At 41.5% G+C, this 17,565-nt stretch overlaps 1 protein-coding gene across 5 annotated transcripts in view; it reads right to left on the reverse strand.

The window, feature by feature from the left end:
* Positions 1-17,565, reverse strand: part of ep300a (E1A binding protein p300 a) — a 105,793-nt gene that overhangs the window by 38,167 nt on the left and 50,061 nt on the right. For 3 of the 5 annotated variants that reach the window (XM_061967358.2, XM_061967357.1, XM_061967355.1), the window contains exons 5-8: positions 12,389-12,508; positions 7,128-7,367; positions 6,928-7,033; positions 6,709-6,834 (exon numbers count right to left, since the gene is read on the reverse strand). In XM_061967358.2, coding sequence (XP_061823342.1) covers positions 6,709-6,834; positions 6,928-7,033; positions 7,128-7,367; positions 12,389-12,508 — 592 coding nt within the window. The remainder of the gene's footprint in view (positions 1-6,708; positions 6,835-6,927; positions 7,034-7,127; positions 7,368-12,388; positions 12,509-17,565) is intronic. The other 2 variants (XM_061967359.1, XM_061967356.1) reach the window with 1 other exon arrangement.

Here is a 17,565-nt window from a genome sequence, read left to right on the forward strand (position 1 = left end):
ATATATATATATATATATATATATATATATATATATATATATATATATATACCGTATTTTCCGCACTATAAGGCGCACCTAAAAACCACAATTTTTCTCAAAAGCTGACAGTGCGCCTAATAACCCGGTGCGCTTTATTACGATTCATTTTCATAAAGTTTCGGTCTCGCAACTTCGGTAAACAGCCGCCATCTTTTTTCCCGGTAGAACAGGAAGCGCTTCTTCTTCTACGCAAGCAACCGCCAAGGAAAGCACTCGCCCCCATAGAACAGGAAGCGCTTCACCCGCCCCCATAGAACAGGAAGCGCTTCACCCGCCCCCGGAAGAAGAAGAAAAAACGCGCGGATATCACCGTACGTTTCATTTCCTGTTTACATCTGTAAAGACCACAAAATGGCTCCTACAAAACGATCCGGTTCATAAAAAGACGCAATCTCTCCATCCGCACACGGATTACTACCGTATTTCACAGCAACTGAACCGCACTGTGGAACGGGAGCACGTACGGTGAATATTCGCTCCACAGGGAATGAGAAGTCATCCTTCACTGTGGTTCTAGCTTGCCATGCTAACTTCCACCCATCCAAAAGAGACCTTTCCAGCCGGCGTCATCATAAAAGCTAACTCGAAGGGATGGATGGATGAAGAAAAGATGAGCGAGTGGTTAAGGGAAGTTTACGCGAAGAGGCCGGGTGGCTTTTTTCACACAGCTCCGAAGGCGAACACACCTTCACTAAGACGGGCAGATAGCGCCGGTCGACATACGCCAACATCTGCCAGTGGATCGTAAATGCCTGGGCAGATAGTTTCGGTCACAACTGTGGTCCGACCTTTCCGGAAGGCAGGATTCACAGAACTGCTGCACAACAACAGTGACACTGACTCCGGTGACTTCGACGAGACGGAACCGGCCATTTTGGATCCCGTATTCGCCCAACTTTTCAATTCGGACACCGAAAACGAAGAATTCGAAGGATTTACGAATGAAGAATAACTTCAGAAGGTGAGCGCTATGTTTATTTTGTGTGTTGTGACATTAACGTTCGAGCAACATTATGTTGCTATTGTTCTACACCATTTTGAATTTTACTATGTTTGTGATTGCACATTTGCGTACATTTTGGGACAGAGTTGTTAGAACGCTGGTTTTCAATATATTATTAAAGTTTGACTGAACTATCTGACTGTTTTTTTGACATTCACTTTAGCGCAGCGTTTTTTTGACATTCACTTTAGCGCAGCGTAGGCGCGGCTTTTAGTCCGGGGCGGCTTATTGGTGGACAAAATTATGAAATATGTAATTCATAGAAGGTGCGGCTAATAATCCGGTGCGCCTTATAGTGCGGAAAATACGGTATATATATATATATATCTTTCTAAAATATACCGATATTAAGTGTAATACTGGTATATTAAGGCCCATTCCCAATACACCCCCTCACTCACTACCACTAGCCCTCACCCTTTACCACTACACCAGGGGTCGGCAACCCGCGGCTCTAGAGCCGCATGCGGCTCTTTAGCGCCGCCCTAGTGGCTCTGGAGCTTTTTCAAAAATGTATGAAAAATTGTTTTAATATGATTTCCGTAGAAGGACAAACATGACGCAAACCTCCCTAATTGTTATAAAGCACACTGTTTATATTAAACATGCCTCACTGATTCGAGTATTTGGCAAGCGCCGTTTTGTCCTACTAATTTTGGCGGTCCTTGAACTCACCGTAGTTTGTTTACATATATAACTTTCTCCGACTTTTAGGACGTGTTTTATGCCACATCTTTTTCTGTCTCATTTTGTCCACCAAACTTTTAACGTTGTGCATGAATGCACAAAGTTGAGTTTTGTTGATGTTATTGACTTGTGTGGAGTGCTAATCAGACATATTTGGTCACTACATGACTGCAAGCTAATCGATGCTAAGATGCTATTTAGGCTAGCTATATGTACATATTGCATCATTATGCCTCGTGTGTAGGTATATTTGAGGTCATTTAGTTTCCTTTAAATCATCTTAATTCAATGTATATCTCATGACACACTATCTGTATGTAATATGGCTTTTAATTTTTTGCGGCTCCAGACAGATTTGTTTTTGTATTTTTGGTCCAATATGGCTCTTTCAACATTTTGGGTTGCCGACCCCTGCACTACACCCTTGAAATGAAGTAAAAAGGGGTAGGGCTGTAATCTTCCCTAGGAATTGGGGCACCACTTGCTACTTCACTGCATAGTTCGGGCACGTAATCGACTACATAGTTACGTTTGCACATACGTCCCACCTGGAGTTGTACAGACACCAATATTTTAGTACCAAAATGTATATCGTTATGTATATCAATATTTTGATATTTTTCCAAAAAAAAAGGAGAACACAAAAAAATGTCATTATTGCCTTCATTTTAACAGAACAATTATGATGAAACTTATAATTAAACATCCATCCATCCATTTTCTACAGCTTGTCCCTCTCGGGGTCGCTGTAGCCTATCCCAGCTGCACGTGGGCAGACGGCGGGGTACACCCTTGACAAGTCGCCACCTAATTGCTGGGCCAACACAGACTGACCTGGCCATAGTGTGTGAATGTGATTGTGAATGTTGTCTATAAGTTTATTATTGCACCCAAAGAACATTAAAATTAAAATCAAAATGTGCATTAAACACATGGGCTTTTCTTATTGCACTTAAATAACAGTTTACAATTATTTTTACATATTAGATAAAGCATGCCATAATCTAGAATTAGGTTAGAATAGAACAGAAAGCTTTATTGACCTTGTATTAAATGCTTCATGATTTATGGTTGCCAATTTTGACCTGTGCTTTAAGACAAATACGATAATTTGTAAACACTGAAAACAAGGCTAAAAATACACAGATAAGACAAGTAGCATGTAATATACACATTGTTAAAGAAAAAACACAAATTAAAAAGTGGGAATATGTTACGAAATTCAGTCAATTCACTTGCATTATTTTACATTACGTGGGCAGTTTGGACTGCTCTAATAATTTTCAACAAGCAAACCAACTGTATGCGTGTCTCGGGGAAGCTGTTAACTATATTACCTGCCACACTTTAAACTCCTTGTGCAGGTCTGAATGTTTGATTTTTAAATGTTTACCTACATTTGAAGCAACGATGGTAATGCTGTATTGACACATTTGGCGAGGCATCTATATTCAGTTCTGAAGCCCAAATACTTTCATATTGCCTTTCACGCACCCTTTTTATTAACCAGTAGAATTGTTGTTATTTTGTCATTATTCCTTTGGACGATTATTATGATTGTATGTGCTCAGTGTGTGCGTTTTGACACACAAATGCACGGCAGCACATGTGGATGAAAAATAACTACAGGTGTTTTCCAAAGGCAGTAGTAACTTTTTTAATTCATTAGTCTCAAAGTACTTTATTAATAGCAGTGAACTGTACAACCCTATAGTCCGATTACACAACAAACCCGACATCAATGGAGTTGATGGCTGAGATCGTTTTTTTTTACATTCATCATGCTTCGGTTGATGAACAAAATAAGAACTACACGGAGAAGAAGCTGCCATCTACGGCTGTTGTCTTTTGTGAATGTTTTGAAGGTATGTAACATTAATGTTTTCACATTCGAAAGCTTTAAAGTTTTAGTATTATTATTTAGTATTTTAGTCTAACGTTAGCTAGCGTGGCTCGCTGGCTAACATTACAAACTAACATTCCAAACTAACATGTAATATAAATTATAACTTAAGCAGTAATTGTGCATTTTTCTCTGGCCCTACCTGAGCAAGTCAGCATCTGAAATGGCTCACTCTGAAGGGCTAGATTCATACCCCCAACTCCTCGTTATGCCCACTACCCCTACATGCAAAGAGTCATTAGGGCACTACTACCTTCACGGGAACGCGCAAAATGTAGGGATAGGGCTAAAAAGTAGGGTGAGGGGGTGTCCCAGCCCTAACCACACTAATTAAAACTTTGGTGTCGATACGATTTTGATTAATCGCGCAGCTCTACTCAGATCTACGTGTCACTGAAGGCAGGTGAACGTTGACCTGTTGATTGTCACTGCATTGAATAGATCAGTGTGTGGATTCAAAACAATTTTCTTTAGCTAAACTCAGACAAACCTGAAATAATTGTGTGTGGTCCACAGAAGCAAAGGTAAAATATTATTACTCACCTTGAGACACTCTCCCTAAAACCTAATAATCAGGTTGGAAATTTAGGAGTACCGGTAATAACAAACTCAGACTATTTGCTACCTAAAATACATTGCCAAAATAAAAAGAATAATGTCTAAATCAGACTTAAAAAGACTAATCCATGCCTTTGTCTCCAGCAGGTTACACTACTGCAATGGCCTTCTCACTGGGCTCTCTAAATGAGCTGTAAGTACATCCAGAATGCTGCTGATTAGAAGCAGGAAATATGACCATTTTAGTCTAGCGCTTAGATAACTGCACTGGCTTCCTAATGGTCAGAGAATAGACTTTGAAGAGGTCATATTATGATTGCTTTTCTACATTCAAAACACTTTAATGTGGTTTACATAACATGTAATGGTGGTTCTTTGGTCAAAAATTTGCATAGATTATGATTTTTAGAGCATCTTTAAACTGCTTCTGACCGTCGCTTCAGGATGCGTCCTTTTTTAGGTGGTATTATTTACGCACCTTCGATTCGACTGCGTCTTCTACCCGTCAGCCTTGTTGTAGTGTTCAGCGCTTTCATATTAAGTCTACTGACAGATGCAAGTTACAACTATACACTAATTTGTATTGGAAATGGCAACATCAGAGGACGCATGTATGAGCCAGTCAGCCCCACAACAAGAGGATAGATAAAAAGAAGGAACTTATTGACTACAACATCGGATTACAATGGCGCATATCTCTTCGGGTAAAACGTTACCATTATTGGAGATATCCGCTGACGTCACCAATGGGAAAAACGGCACAAATTGGCCGAATTCCAAATGGCTTGTTTGGAGGAAGTATGGAAAAAAAGCAAGATTGTTTTATAAAATATCATGGTTTGATTTAAAATTTTCGGGACTTGCAGAAATCCTAAATACACAAAAACAAGTACCGTACCCAATATGTAAGAAAGTTGGTTTTGCACAATAGGTCCCCTTTAATTTATTCTTAAGAGTATACAAACTAGGGAGGAAATGGACAAAGTTAGAAGCTAAAACAGAGTTAAAAATGTGAGGAAGACTTTTCACATTCTGGTACAACACTAAAAGGTTTTAGTAGGTCAACAAGTATCGTGAACTGATGGAAATTATATTTATTCAAACATTTAACAATGTTTCAGTATTTACCTAAATTCAGTCATTAATATTTACAAAGTTATACTTTCTGTGTTTTTTCATAATCTCTTGAGTTTTACTCCAGTATTTAGTCTTTCATTAATTACCATATTCTTCAGGCCATAGTGTGCACCCGTTTATAATGGTGTATTCAGATCTTTTTTCAAACAAAAGCCGCAACAGATTATAATGCCCATTAAAGGTGTTATATTATGATTTTTTTCCTCCACTTACAACACTTCCTTGTGGTCTACATAACATGTAATGGTTGTTCTTTGGTCAAAATGTTGCATACATTATGTGTCACAGACCACCTTAAAGCCGCTTTCTGGCTGTCTCTTCAGGGAATGCCGTTTTGTGGGCGGTTTTATTTACATGGCTCCACTTAGACAACATCTTCTCCCCGTCATTTTTTGTGACATTTTGTTTTAGCGCTTTCATAGCAAGTTTATTGACAAATATAAGTTAGAACTGTACCCTAATTTAAATTACAAATGGCAACAGCGAGGATGAAAGCCCCACAACAATAGGATTGAGAAAAAGAAGAAGCTTATTGACTACGGCGCAGACAACAATGGCGGAAGCGCACACATTTTCTGGACTTATGCAGATCACAAATACACATCCGCAGGTAAGAAAAGTTGATTTTGCATAACATTGTGAAACAAAACACCAGATAATATGTTTCCTAATAGGTGCCATTTTGGGTCCTTATACACACACCATAATAATACCCATATGTTGAAGCTTAGTACATCTGACTACTAGCTATAATACTCCGCGTTCCATCAAAGCGGTGAGACTTCGTAGCTTACCAAAGTCGTACTAAAATACGTTGACAGTTTATTGAGCGCTGTGTGTAATGTCCTATATTCTCAATAAAACATCCAAGTTTTGGTGTTGCTTGCTTACACCCGGGTACCTGCTATCGTCATTTATTGAACAGGGATCAACTTGCAGTCCACTTGTATCTCTAACGTGTGACTGCCTGTGATTGGTCACACTTATTACGCCATGTACCAAATAAAATTACTTGAAGGTCAGTAAGCACAACCATAATTACTACGTACATTAGGCGCACCAGGTTAAAAGGCACACTGTCGATTTTTGAGAAAATGAAAGGATTTTAACTGTGCCTTATAGTTATAAAAAAACTGTATCTATTATTTTAGATTACATTCTTTATTTTTCACTTGCTTGGTATAAATACATGAGTTATTGTATGGATGAAAATTTTAAACACAGGAAGTAAATAGTAATTGCTGAGACATGGAGAAGGGTTCAGTTTCTATACGGGCATGACAAATTATGCACATGAAATCTTATTATGTTTTTTTTAACGCATGTTTAAATGTAAGTATAATATTGACCAATAATCGAACATCATTACACTACTTACAGTTTGTGCACCAAGTGGTTTCGCAGGTCCTGCGTGATATCCTCATGCCAGGTTTTTCTCATTCCCGTGGCGGAGAGAGGCGCTGCTGTTGGCATTGAGCCGACCCCACTAGCATCATTCATCAGGCTGGAAAAGAAAACGACAGACATATTCAAATGATCAATGTTGAACATGACATATCTTTGCCTTCATAAAAAAATATACCGTAACTGTCCTTACCCCTGGTTGTTCACATTGAGGTGCATCATAGTGTCCTGCAGCAAGTTGCTCTGTTGACTCTGGGAAGGAGCACCAACACCTCCATTAACTCCCATAGGATTTGAGCCTAGAAAGAAAGGGAATACAATTTGTAGATATTTGCATTCCTTGTGTTTCTATTTTGAATGTTCCTTAAAATGTCTTTCAGTTTGCTAACTTACCCATTGGATTCATCTGCCTCATACCGGTTTGCCCTTGAAGGCCCTGGTTGGCCATGTTGGGCTGGGAAGGTTGACTCTGGATCTGATTCCCCTGGTAGGTGAGTCCCAGGGCTGCATAGGCTCTTTCTATAGAACTGGGGTCGATCTGACTGGGTGGGTTGAGGTTAGGAGCACTAGGTTGGCTACCGGGGACTGACCCAAGGGAGCTGCCCAGACCTGCACCAGTCGCACCCAAAAGAGCTGTGAGGACATTGGAAACATGTAAGATGGTTAGACATAGGACATATTGATTTGCCAACATGTTTAATGCCTACAGCTTTTACACATAGCACTTAATGCTTTTAGCTAGGGATGCACAACATTTTTCAAGCCGATACTGATAACTTCTTGCTTTTCAAGACTGATACCTATAACTTTGAAATGTAGATTTGACTGTAGTTTGTGGACACAAACAATGGTGGATTCAACAAACTGTACCTGTAGATTTGTCCTAACCAAATATGAATCACTACTATTGTAGAGCTAACGTAACATCCATAAATCAATGAAGCAAATGTCTTGATTAGGAAAGAGTATTGTTGAAATTTTAATCTACAAACCCGGTTTCCATATTAGTTGGGAAATTGTGTTAGATGTACTGTAAATATAAACGGAATACAATGATTTGCAAATCATTTTCAACCCATATTCAGTTGAATATGCTACAAAGACAACATATTTGATGTTCAAACTGATAAACTTTTTTTTTTGCAAATAATCATCAACTTTAGAATTTGATGCCAGCAACACGTGACAAAGAAGTTAGGAAAGGTGGCAATAAATACTGATAAAGTTGAGGAATGCTCATCAAACACTTATTTGGAACATCCCACAGGTGTGCAGGCTAATTGGGAACAGGTGGGTGCCATGATTGGGTATAAAAACAGCTTCCCAAAAAATGCTCAGTCTTTCACAAGAAAGGATGGGGCGAGGTACACCCCTTTGTCCACAACTGCGTGAGCAATTAGTCATACAGTTTAAGAACAACGTTTCTCAAAGTGCAATTGCAAGAAATTTAGGGATTTCAACATCTACGGTCCATAATATCATCAAAATGTTCAGAGAATCTGGAGAAATCACTCCACATAAGCGGCATGGCCGGAAACCAACATTGAATGACCGTGACCTTCGATCCCTCAGACGGCACTGTATCAAAAACCGACATCAATCTCTAAAGGATATCACCACATGGGCTCAGGAACACTTCAGAAAACCACTGTCACTAAATACAGTTTGTCGCTACATCTGTAAGTGCAAGTTAAAGCTCTACTATGCAAAGCGAAAGCCATTTATCAACAACATTCAGAAACGCCGCCGGCTTCTCTGGGCCCGAGATCATCTAAGATGGACTCATGCAAAGTGGAAAAGTGTTCTGTGGTCTGACGAGTCCACATTTCAAATTGTTTTTGGAAATATTTGACATCATGTCATCCGGACCAAAGGGGAAGCGAACCATCCAGACTGTTATCGACGCAAAGTTGAAAAGCCAGCATCTGTGATGGTAAGGGGGTGCATTAGTGCCCAAGGCATGGGTAACTTACACATCTGTGAAGGCACCATTAATGCTGAAAAGTACATACACGTTTTGGAACAACATATGCTGCCATCTAAGCGCCGTCTTTTTCATGGACGGCCCTGCTTATTTCAGCAAGACAATGCCAAGCCACATTCAGCACGTGTTACAACAGCGTGGCTTCGTAAAAAAAAGAGTGCGGGTACTTTCCTGGTCCGCCTGCAGTCCAGACCTGTCTACCATCGAAAATGTGTGGCGCATTATGAAGCGTAAAATACGACAGCGGTTGAACAACTGAAGCTCTACATAAATCAAGAATGGGAAAGAATTCCACTTTCAAAGCTTCAACAATTAGTTTCCTCAGTTCCCAATCGTTTATTGAGTGTTGTTAAAAGAAAAGGTGATGTAACACAGTGGTGAACATGCCTTTCCCAACTACTTTGGCACGTGTTGCAGCCATGAAATTCTAAGTTAATTATTATTTGCAAAACAAAAATAAAGTTTATGAGTTTGAACATCAAATATCTTGTCTTTGCAGTGCATTCAATTGAATATGGGTTGAAAAGGATTTGCAAATCATTGTATTCCGTTTATATTTACATCTAACACAATTTCCCAACACATATGGAAACGGGGTTTGTATACGAGTACCAGATTGGTTAAAACAGTGCCAGTGCTTATAAAGATGTCCAAATTGGTATTAAAACATTTTCTTTTAAAACGTGCACGTTTTTGCTAATCTTTTTTCTTTTAATAGAATTTTGTGAAATTCAAGTTGAACAAACTAGTAATTTAAATATTTCAGGGATATACAGTGGGTCCCGAACGTATTGATTCAGACCCCTTTAAATTTGTCACTCTTTGTTTCATTGCAGCCATTTGCTAAAATCAAAAAAGTTCATTTTATTTCTTATTAATGTACACTTAACACCCCATCTTGACAGAAAAAACAGAAATGCAGAATTTTTGAAAATGTATTAATAAAAAAAAATAAAAAATAAAAATAAAAACTCAAAAATTGCATAGATAGTTATATAGATAGTACTTTATTGATTCCTTCAGGAGAGTTCCCTCAGGAAAATTAAAACATACATAAATGTACATAAATAAGTATTCAGACCCTCAATACTTTGTTGATGCACCTTTGGCAGAAATTACAGCCTCAGGTCTTTTTGAATACGATGCCACAAGATTGCCACACCTATCTTTGCCCAGTTTCCCCCATTCCTCTTTCCCCATTTCTTTTTGCATGTCTCTGTATATTACTGTGTTTGTATTTCCCTCTATCCTGACTAGTCTCCCAGTTCCTGCCGCTGAAAAACATCTCCACAGCATGATCCTGCCACCATCATGCTTCACTGTAGGGATGGTATTGGCCTGGTGATAAGCGATGCCTGGTTTCCTCCAAACATGATGCCTGTCATTCATGCAAAAGAGTTAAATCTTTGCCTCATCGGACCAGGTAATTTTGTCTCTCATGGTCTAAAAGTCTTTCAGATGCAATTTGGCAAACTTTGTACTAAGAAACGGCTTCTGTCTGGCCACTCTACCATACAGGCGTAATTGGTGGTTTGCTGCAGAAATGGTTGTACTTCTGGAAGGTTCTCCTCTCTCCACAGAGGAATGCTGTAGCTCTGACAGAGTGACCATCGGGTTCTTGGTCACCTCCCTAACTCGACCAAGATGAATGTAGCAATGTACAGAGACATCTTGGATGAAAAGCAACGCTTCCCATCCAGTACTGTTGGAGCTTGAGAAGTGCTGCAAACCACAATGGATAAAGAGTAATGGGCGAAACTGCCCAAATATACGTGTGCCAAGCTTGTGGCATTGTATTCAGAAAGACTTGAGGCTGTAATTGCTGCCAAAGGTGCATCGACAAAGTATTGGGCAAAGGTTGTAAGTACTGTACATGTGATTTGAGTTTATTTTTGATAAATTTGCAAACATTTCTACATTTTGTTTTTTTCTGTCAAAATGGTGTGCTGAGTGTACATTAATGATTTTAGCAAAAGGCTGCAATGAAACAAAGAATTAAAAAAATTAAATTTAAAACTTTCCGTAACAGTATATTAAATGAGAACTAAATAATAAATTTAAAAACACAACAAAGAATGTGCACAAAACGATTTAATTTAGTTGTAATGTTTGATGCTCAAAATTTGGGGTGTCATGTTCTTGTTCGAGTAAGTGGTGTGTTGTTTTTGTTGTGGCCACTTGCTTGGCTTGGCGTTTCAGTGCGGTGCTACCAGTTTAATGAGGGCTGCTGATGGTGTGTTAGGTAAGCAATACATTTGAAAAAAAATGTCAGTCTGTCAGTACGCTACATAACTAACAAGTAAATTACAATTTTATCGCCGAGCACTTGTTGCAGGTAATCTGAATTCACCTAACACCGGAATAAGGCACCATAGTTTCTTTTTTTTGGTGGGGATACTATATAAGGTTTGATTTGTTGAAGCCAGGTGTTTTTTCTATCCTCGCAAGTGTCTGCAAGTATACTAATTAAAAAACATTATTTAAAAATATTCTCTATTAAAACTATGTGTGCTGTCTCAGGGTGATTTTTGATCACGTTTGCACAGCTGTTTTTATGCCTAACCCAGCTAACCATTCCCAGAACGTTGTGATTACGTTACCTAATGGCAATGCTTTAAGTCTGCATATTAATTTCATAACAAATTGAAGAGGGAAGTTCGCCAAACATGTAAAAATACAGTACAAACTGCGATAAAGCTATATTTTCGAAGGTAATTGCCAATATGTTATATGGATGCGCTCGCGCACATACACACTCCTACATTGACACACATGCACACATTACAACGCGTTTTTGCCACACAGCAAAGCGTTGACTGTGACGTAACAACCATCTTTTGTACAAAAAAACACTCCAGTTTATATTGATTAAAGCAAGCTATGACAGAGAACTTTAACTACTTCAACAACACCCCGCCCTCACCATACCGTAACAACAATGCAAAATGAAGTATAAACAATAAAACATTGAATATTAAGAGCGTGTGAAAGTTCGACTCCAACCTTGTTTACTTCCCTGACGATTTCCTAAAATGCGACAAACATGGGGAAGTGTGGAGAGTGGGTTTTGCGTAGGTTAGCCGTCATGCACTCTAATTTATTCATGTGTAATTTTAAATGACATATACGTGTTTTATAATGTCCATAAAGTTTGATGAGCATGATGAGTGTTATGTGTGAGCGTTTGGATTGGGTCATATAAGTTGATGCTTTGCTCACATTACTTGAAGTTAAACTTGTGGTTTTCAACTAGTAATTCCATTGATATCCACATGGGGGCGGCAAAACTCACCTAATATTAAATCAACCTGATTTGCAGAGTGATCAATGTTAGCGAGAATAAACGGCAGACAATCTTCTTGTTAAACTTGTGATGTCTCGCAGGCCGCACTGAAGCACATGGCGGGCCTCACTTGGTGCGGGCCTTAGTTTGGACACCCCTGGTATACATGGTTATCTGACCTTTTTTTTTGTTATCTGACAAACGGCGTGACTGCATAGTTATCGACCATATAATTATCGGTTTAATAATTATTGTGCACCCCTAACTTTGGTTATAACTATCGTTATGATTAATCTTGTTACTGTAAACAAATTGTGAAGGGAGAACATCACATCAAATTTAAAAGAAACAAAAACATGTATAAATACTTTTTGGTCAGATACAGACACTCACACTGTGGGTTCCTCTTGTCTCCAGCATTCTTCAAAGGCAGGCAGACTGGACAGTCATGTCGAGTGCAGTTTTTCCAGTGGGAGATGATTTGCCTCGATGATGCACAGTGAGCGACTAAGAATGAAAGGGAATAGATGAAGGTTTGTTTCTGTGGTGTTTAGCGTTCCTCATGTTCTTAAAACTCATGTTTCATGTTTCAGTTTTCAAACTGAAATAATATACATCCAACACAATAGTACCATGGTTTCAATACGTGACACTTTTCGTGGGATTCAATTTTTGCCAAAAGTTTGTTCTGGTTTTCGTATACCGTCTCGGTTTTCGTACGACCAAACATTGCGCCTAACAAACTGGTCTGTTTGCCCATCTATCATTCGGCAGACTTCAGTGCCTAAAACTGCTTGCCTCGTGTCACACAAAACAATGTTTGGCCGGTATTTTTCACATCGACCTACATTTCATGAGACAGATCTGCATTTTTCCAACAAAGCATATCATAAAAATGAATCAGGCCAATGTATGAATGAAAGGTTTGACAATTTCTGACAGTTGACGTACCTAGTTAAAGTGGCTCCAACTTTTGCTCAGAGCAGATGGTAGTCCTACTCCCCGAGGTACTACCCTTTTTCGTCTCTTGTGGTATTTAATGGCCGTACATACCACTGAGTGTCTCTTTCTGTGGGAATTTTCACAGAATTCCACAGGAAACTATAACAAGGTAGTACATGCGACTATGGTAGCACCAATCACTGCGGTCATTCCGCACGGAGTCCACTTCGCCCAGAGTACGCTGGACTTTAAAGTCTGTGTGCACCTTTAGTTTTGTAGTGTTATTAATACAATGTGTAGGTACAACGGTGTTGGTAACTTTCTTTATTACAAAACGTGCTTGTGCTAGTCTGCTCTGAACTCCCTACCCAGAACACTGTTGGCGTTAACAGACTTTTTGTGTCTTTTTACACATTGAAATCAGAAAGGACGCGCATTTCCAGAAGTCCGCACATCCCAGGGACGTGGATTTTATTTTATTACCGACCCTGCCTTCTCTGGGTCAAAACTCTGGTTTGCTTGTTTTTTTTATCGATTATCACTTTCCGCCAGTGTGTGTTTATATTTGCAGAGTCAAATTTCCGTCCCCGTTTACGGTGTTTTTATTGGTCGACTTCAAAGTAATGAAATTTCCAGTACTATTTCTTAAATTTTGATTCACCGAAAGTTTTATCAATCACAAATACTGCATTTCCGGTATTAGGACTCCCGTGTGTTATTGTTTTCGTCATGGCGAGCAATAAACCCAAGATGCAAAGCTTCAATGAAAAGGGGCTTCTGGAGCCACTTTTCAGCAAATGGCTCACTTATGAAGATGGAAAGATGTTTTGCACGCCATGTAGACGGGCTAATAAATAGAACACCTTTACGACCGGGTGCACTGATTTTCAAACATCCAGCCTCACCAGGCACCAAGAAACATCCTGTTACACCTTTCCTGCTTGTCGGCTCCCAGACCGTGGTCGAGGAGCGCAAGGGAGACATTCCCTCCAGGGCCGATATATTGTCGGGGGTAACACCCTCCACTTTCTCGACAGTTCCTCTCTTTGGTCGGAATGACGAGGCTGTCGATTTGTTACAACTCTTTATTTATGTTTTCCACAAAGCCAACCGGACATTCACCATGCTATTAACACTCCTGAACATGCTAGCGCTCCTTCTCCTAACTTGCCCACTCACTTACAAACACGTCACTCACCCCACATATTGCCATTCTTAAAGGGGAACACACAGCTTATGGCCATCACGAAGCCAGAGATGAAATGCTAGAGGCATTGAGTGCCACTGTATTAAATTACATTGAAACAAACTTGCAAAATTCTAATCTTTTTGGCATTATTTGCCATGAAAGAGTAGGTGTGGCGGTTTTTAAACGATTGATGATCTACATACAGGTGAGAATAAGCAATTAAATGTGTTATATGCATGTATGCCCTGGCACACAATTGTCATAATTTCATGACCAAAGCAAAACACTTATTACACTCCCCGCCTTCCGCCCGAATGCAGCTGAGATAAACTCCAGCACCCCCCGCGACCCCAAAAGGGACAAGCAGGAGAAAATGGATGGATGGATACTGAAATAAATACACCGACAACTTATTGAATAAAAATATAGAAAAAAATACCGGCAGCGGTACAGTTTAGATCCATGAAGGAAAGAAGAAAGTGAATGAATGTTGATAACTGAATACATTTACGGTATATATGCATAAAAAATTGTTTTCTATTGTATTATTTTTTTAATGAGTTAAGAACAAAATTTCATTGCATTAGCTTGTTGTTTATCCTGCACTACAACGAGCTAATGCAACGAAATTTCGTTCTTATTTGTACTGTAAAGTTCAAATTTGAATGACCCATCCATCCATCCATCCATCTTCTTCCGCTTATCCGAGGTCGGGTCGCGGGGGAAGCAGCCTAAGCAGGGAAGCCCAGACTTCCCTCTCCCCAGCCACTTCGTCCAGCTCCTCCTGGGGGATCCCGAGGCGTTCCCAGGCCAGCCGGGAGACATAGTCTCCCCGTGGCCTCCTACTGGTTGGACGTGCCCTAAACACCTCCCTAGGGAGGCGTTCGGGTGGCATCCTGACCAGATGCCCGAACCACCTCATCTGGCTCCTCTCGATGTGGAGGAGCAGCGGCTTTACTTTGAGCTCCTCCCGGATGGCAGAGCTTCTCACCCTATCTCTAAGGGAGAGCCCCGCCACCCGGCGGAGGAAACTCATTTCGGCCGCCTGTACCCGTGATCTTGTCCTTTCGGTCATAACCCAAAGCTCATGACCATAGGTGAGGATGGGAACGTAGATCGACCGGTAAATTGAGAGCTTTACCTTCCGGCTCAGCTCTTTCTTGACCACAACGGATCGATACAGCGTCCGCATTACTGAAGATGCTGCACCGATCCGCCTGTCGATCTCACGATCCACTCTTCACCCACTCGTGAACAAGACTCCTAGGTACTTGAACTCCTCCACTTGGGGCAGGGTCTCCTCCCCAACCCGGAGATGGCACTCCACCCTTTTCCGAGCGAGAACCATAGGCTCGGACTTGGAGGTGCTGATTCCCATCCCAGTCGCTTCACACTCGGCTACGAACCGATCCAGCGAGAGCTGAAGATCCTGGCCAGATGAAGCCATCAGGACCACATCATCTGCTAAAAGCAGAGACCTAATCCTGCAGCCACCAAACCAGATACCCTCAACGCCTTGACTGCGCCTACAAATTCTGTCCATAAAAGTTATGAACAGAATCGGTGACAAAGGGCAGCCTGGGCGGAGTTCAACCCTCACTGGAAACGGGTCCGACTTACTGCCGGCAATGCGGACCAACCTCTGACACTGATCGTACAAGGAGCAGACAGCCACAATCAGACAGTCCGAAACTCCATACTCTCTGAGCACTCCCCACAGGACCTCCCGAGGGACACGGTCCAATGCCTTCTCCAAGTCCACAAAGCACATGTTGGGCAAACTCCCATGTACCCTCAAGGACCCTGCCGAGAGTATAGAGCTGGTCCACAGTTCCACGACCAGGACGAAAACCACACTGTTCCTCCTGAATCCGAGGTTCGACTATCCGGCGTAGCCTCCTCTCCAGTACACCTGATTAAACCTTACCAGGAAGGCTGAGGAGTGTGATCCCACTATAGTTGGAACACACCCTCCGGTTCCCCTTCTTAAAGAGAGGAACCACCACCCCGGTCTGCCAATCCAGAGGTACCGCCCCCGGTGTCCACGCGATGCTGCAGAGTCTTGTCAACCAAGACAGCCCCACAGCATCCAGAGCCTTAAGGAACTCCGGGCGGGTCTCATCCACCCCAGGGGCCTTTCCACCGAGGAGCTTTTTAACTACCTCAGCAACCTCAGCCCCAGAAATAGGAGACTCCACCACAGATTCCCCAGGCACTGCTTCCTCATAGGAAGACGTGTTGGTGGGATTGAGGAGGTCTTCGAAGTATTCCCTCCACCGATTCACAACATCCGCAGTCGAGGTCAGCAGAACACCATCCGCACCATACACGGTGTTGACAGTGCACTGCCTCACCCTCCTGAGGCGGCGGACGGTGGTCCAGAATCGCCTCGAAGCCGTCCGGAAGTCGTTTTCCATGGCCTCCCCGAACTCCTCCCATGTCCGAGTTTTTGCCTCCGCGACCGCTGAAGCCGCACACCGCTTGGCCTGTCGGTACCTGTCCGCTGCCTCCGGAGTCCTATGAGCCAAAATAACCCAATAGGACTCCTTCTTCAGCTTGACGGCATCCCTCACCGCCGGTGTCCACCAACGGGTTCTAGGATTACCGCCACGACAGGCACCAACTACCTTGCGGCCACAGCTCCAATCAGCCGCCTCGACAATAGAGGCGCGGAACATGGTCCATTCGGACTCAATGTCTAGCACATCCCTTGTGACATGTTCAAAGTTCTTCCGGAGGTGGGAATTGAAACTCTCTCTGCCAGACGCTAACAGCAGACCCTCACAATGCGTTTGGGCCTGCCGGGTACGTCCGGCATCCTCCCCCACCATCGCAGCCAACTCACCACCAGGTGGTGACCGGTAGAAAGCTCCGCCCCTCTCTTCACCCGAGTGTCCAAAACATGAGGCCGCAAATCCCATGACACAACTACAAAGTCGATCATGGAACTGCGACAATAAAAGGAAGTCTAAGTAACGTTTATGACAACCTTTTTCCAAAACACAATATAGAATGTGAGATATAACAGGATAATGCATACATTTATCATTTGTTTTCAAAACGGTTTCAAAAAAGTGGGACCCGAAAATTTTACTGCGGGACCCCATTTTTATGACTTATTGGGATCTATGGGGCACCATCACTGGTTGACTCTATAGTTCTTTGCGAACCAAGTTATTCCTCAAACCCGCTGTGCTTTTTTTCTAATAAGTACAGCTGCAAAATAGGCCACAGTGGGGCCAAAGAAAGTTGCATGTGCAAGCCCTTTAAAAAAAGAAAGTTAGAAACTAGGGCTGCACAATTACCGTATTTTTCGGATTATAAGTCGCTCCGGATTATAAATCGCACCGACCAAAAATGCATACCGTATGTTTCGATGTATAAGTCGCTCCGGAGTATAAGTCGCTCCGAAGTATAAGTCGCACCGGCTGAA

Source organism: Nerophis lumbriciformis, linkage group LG11 (genome assembly GCF_033978685.3).
Source record: "Nerophis lumbriciformis linkage group LG11, RoL_Nlum_v2.1, whole genome shotgun sequence".
Taxonomy (NCBI): domain Eukaryota; kingdom Metazoa; phylum Chordata; class Actinopteri; order Syngnathiformes; family Syngnathidae; genus Nerophis; species Nerophis lumbriciformis.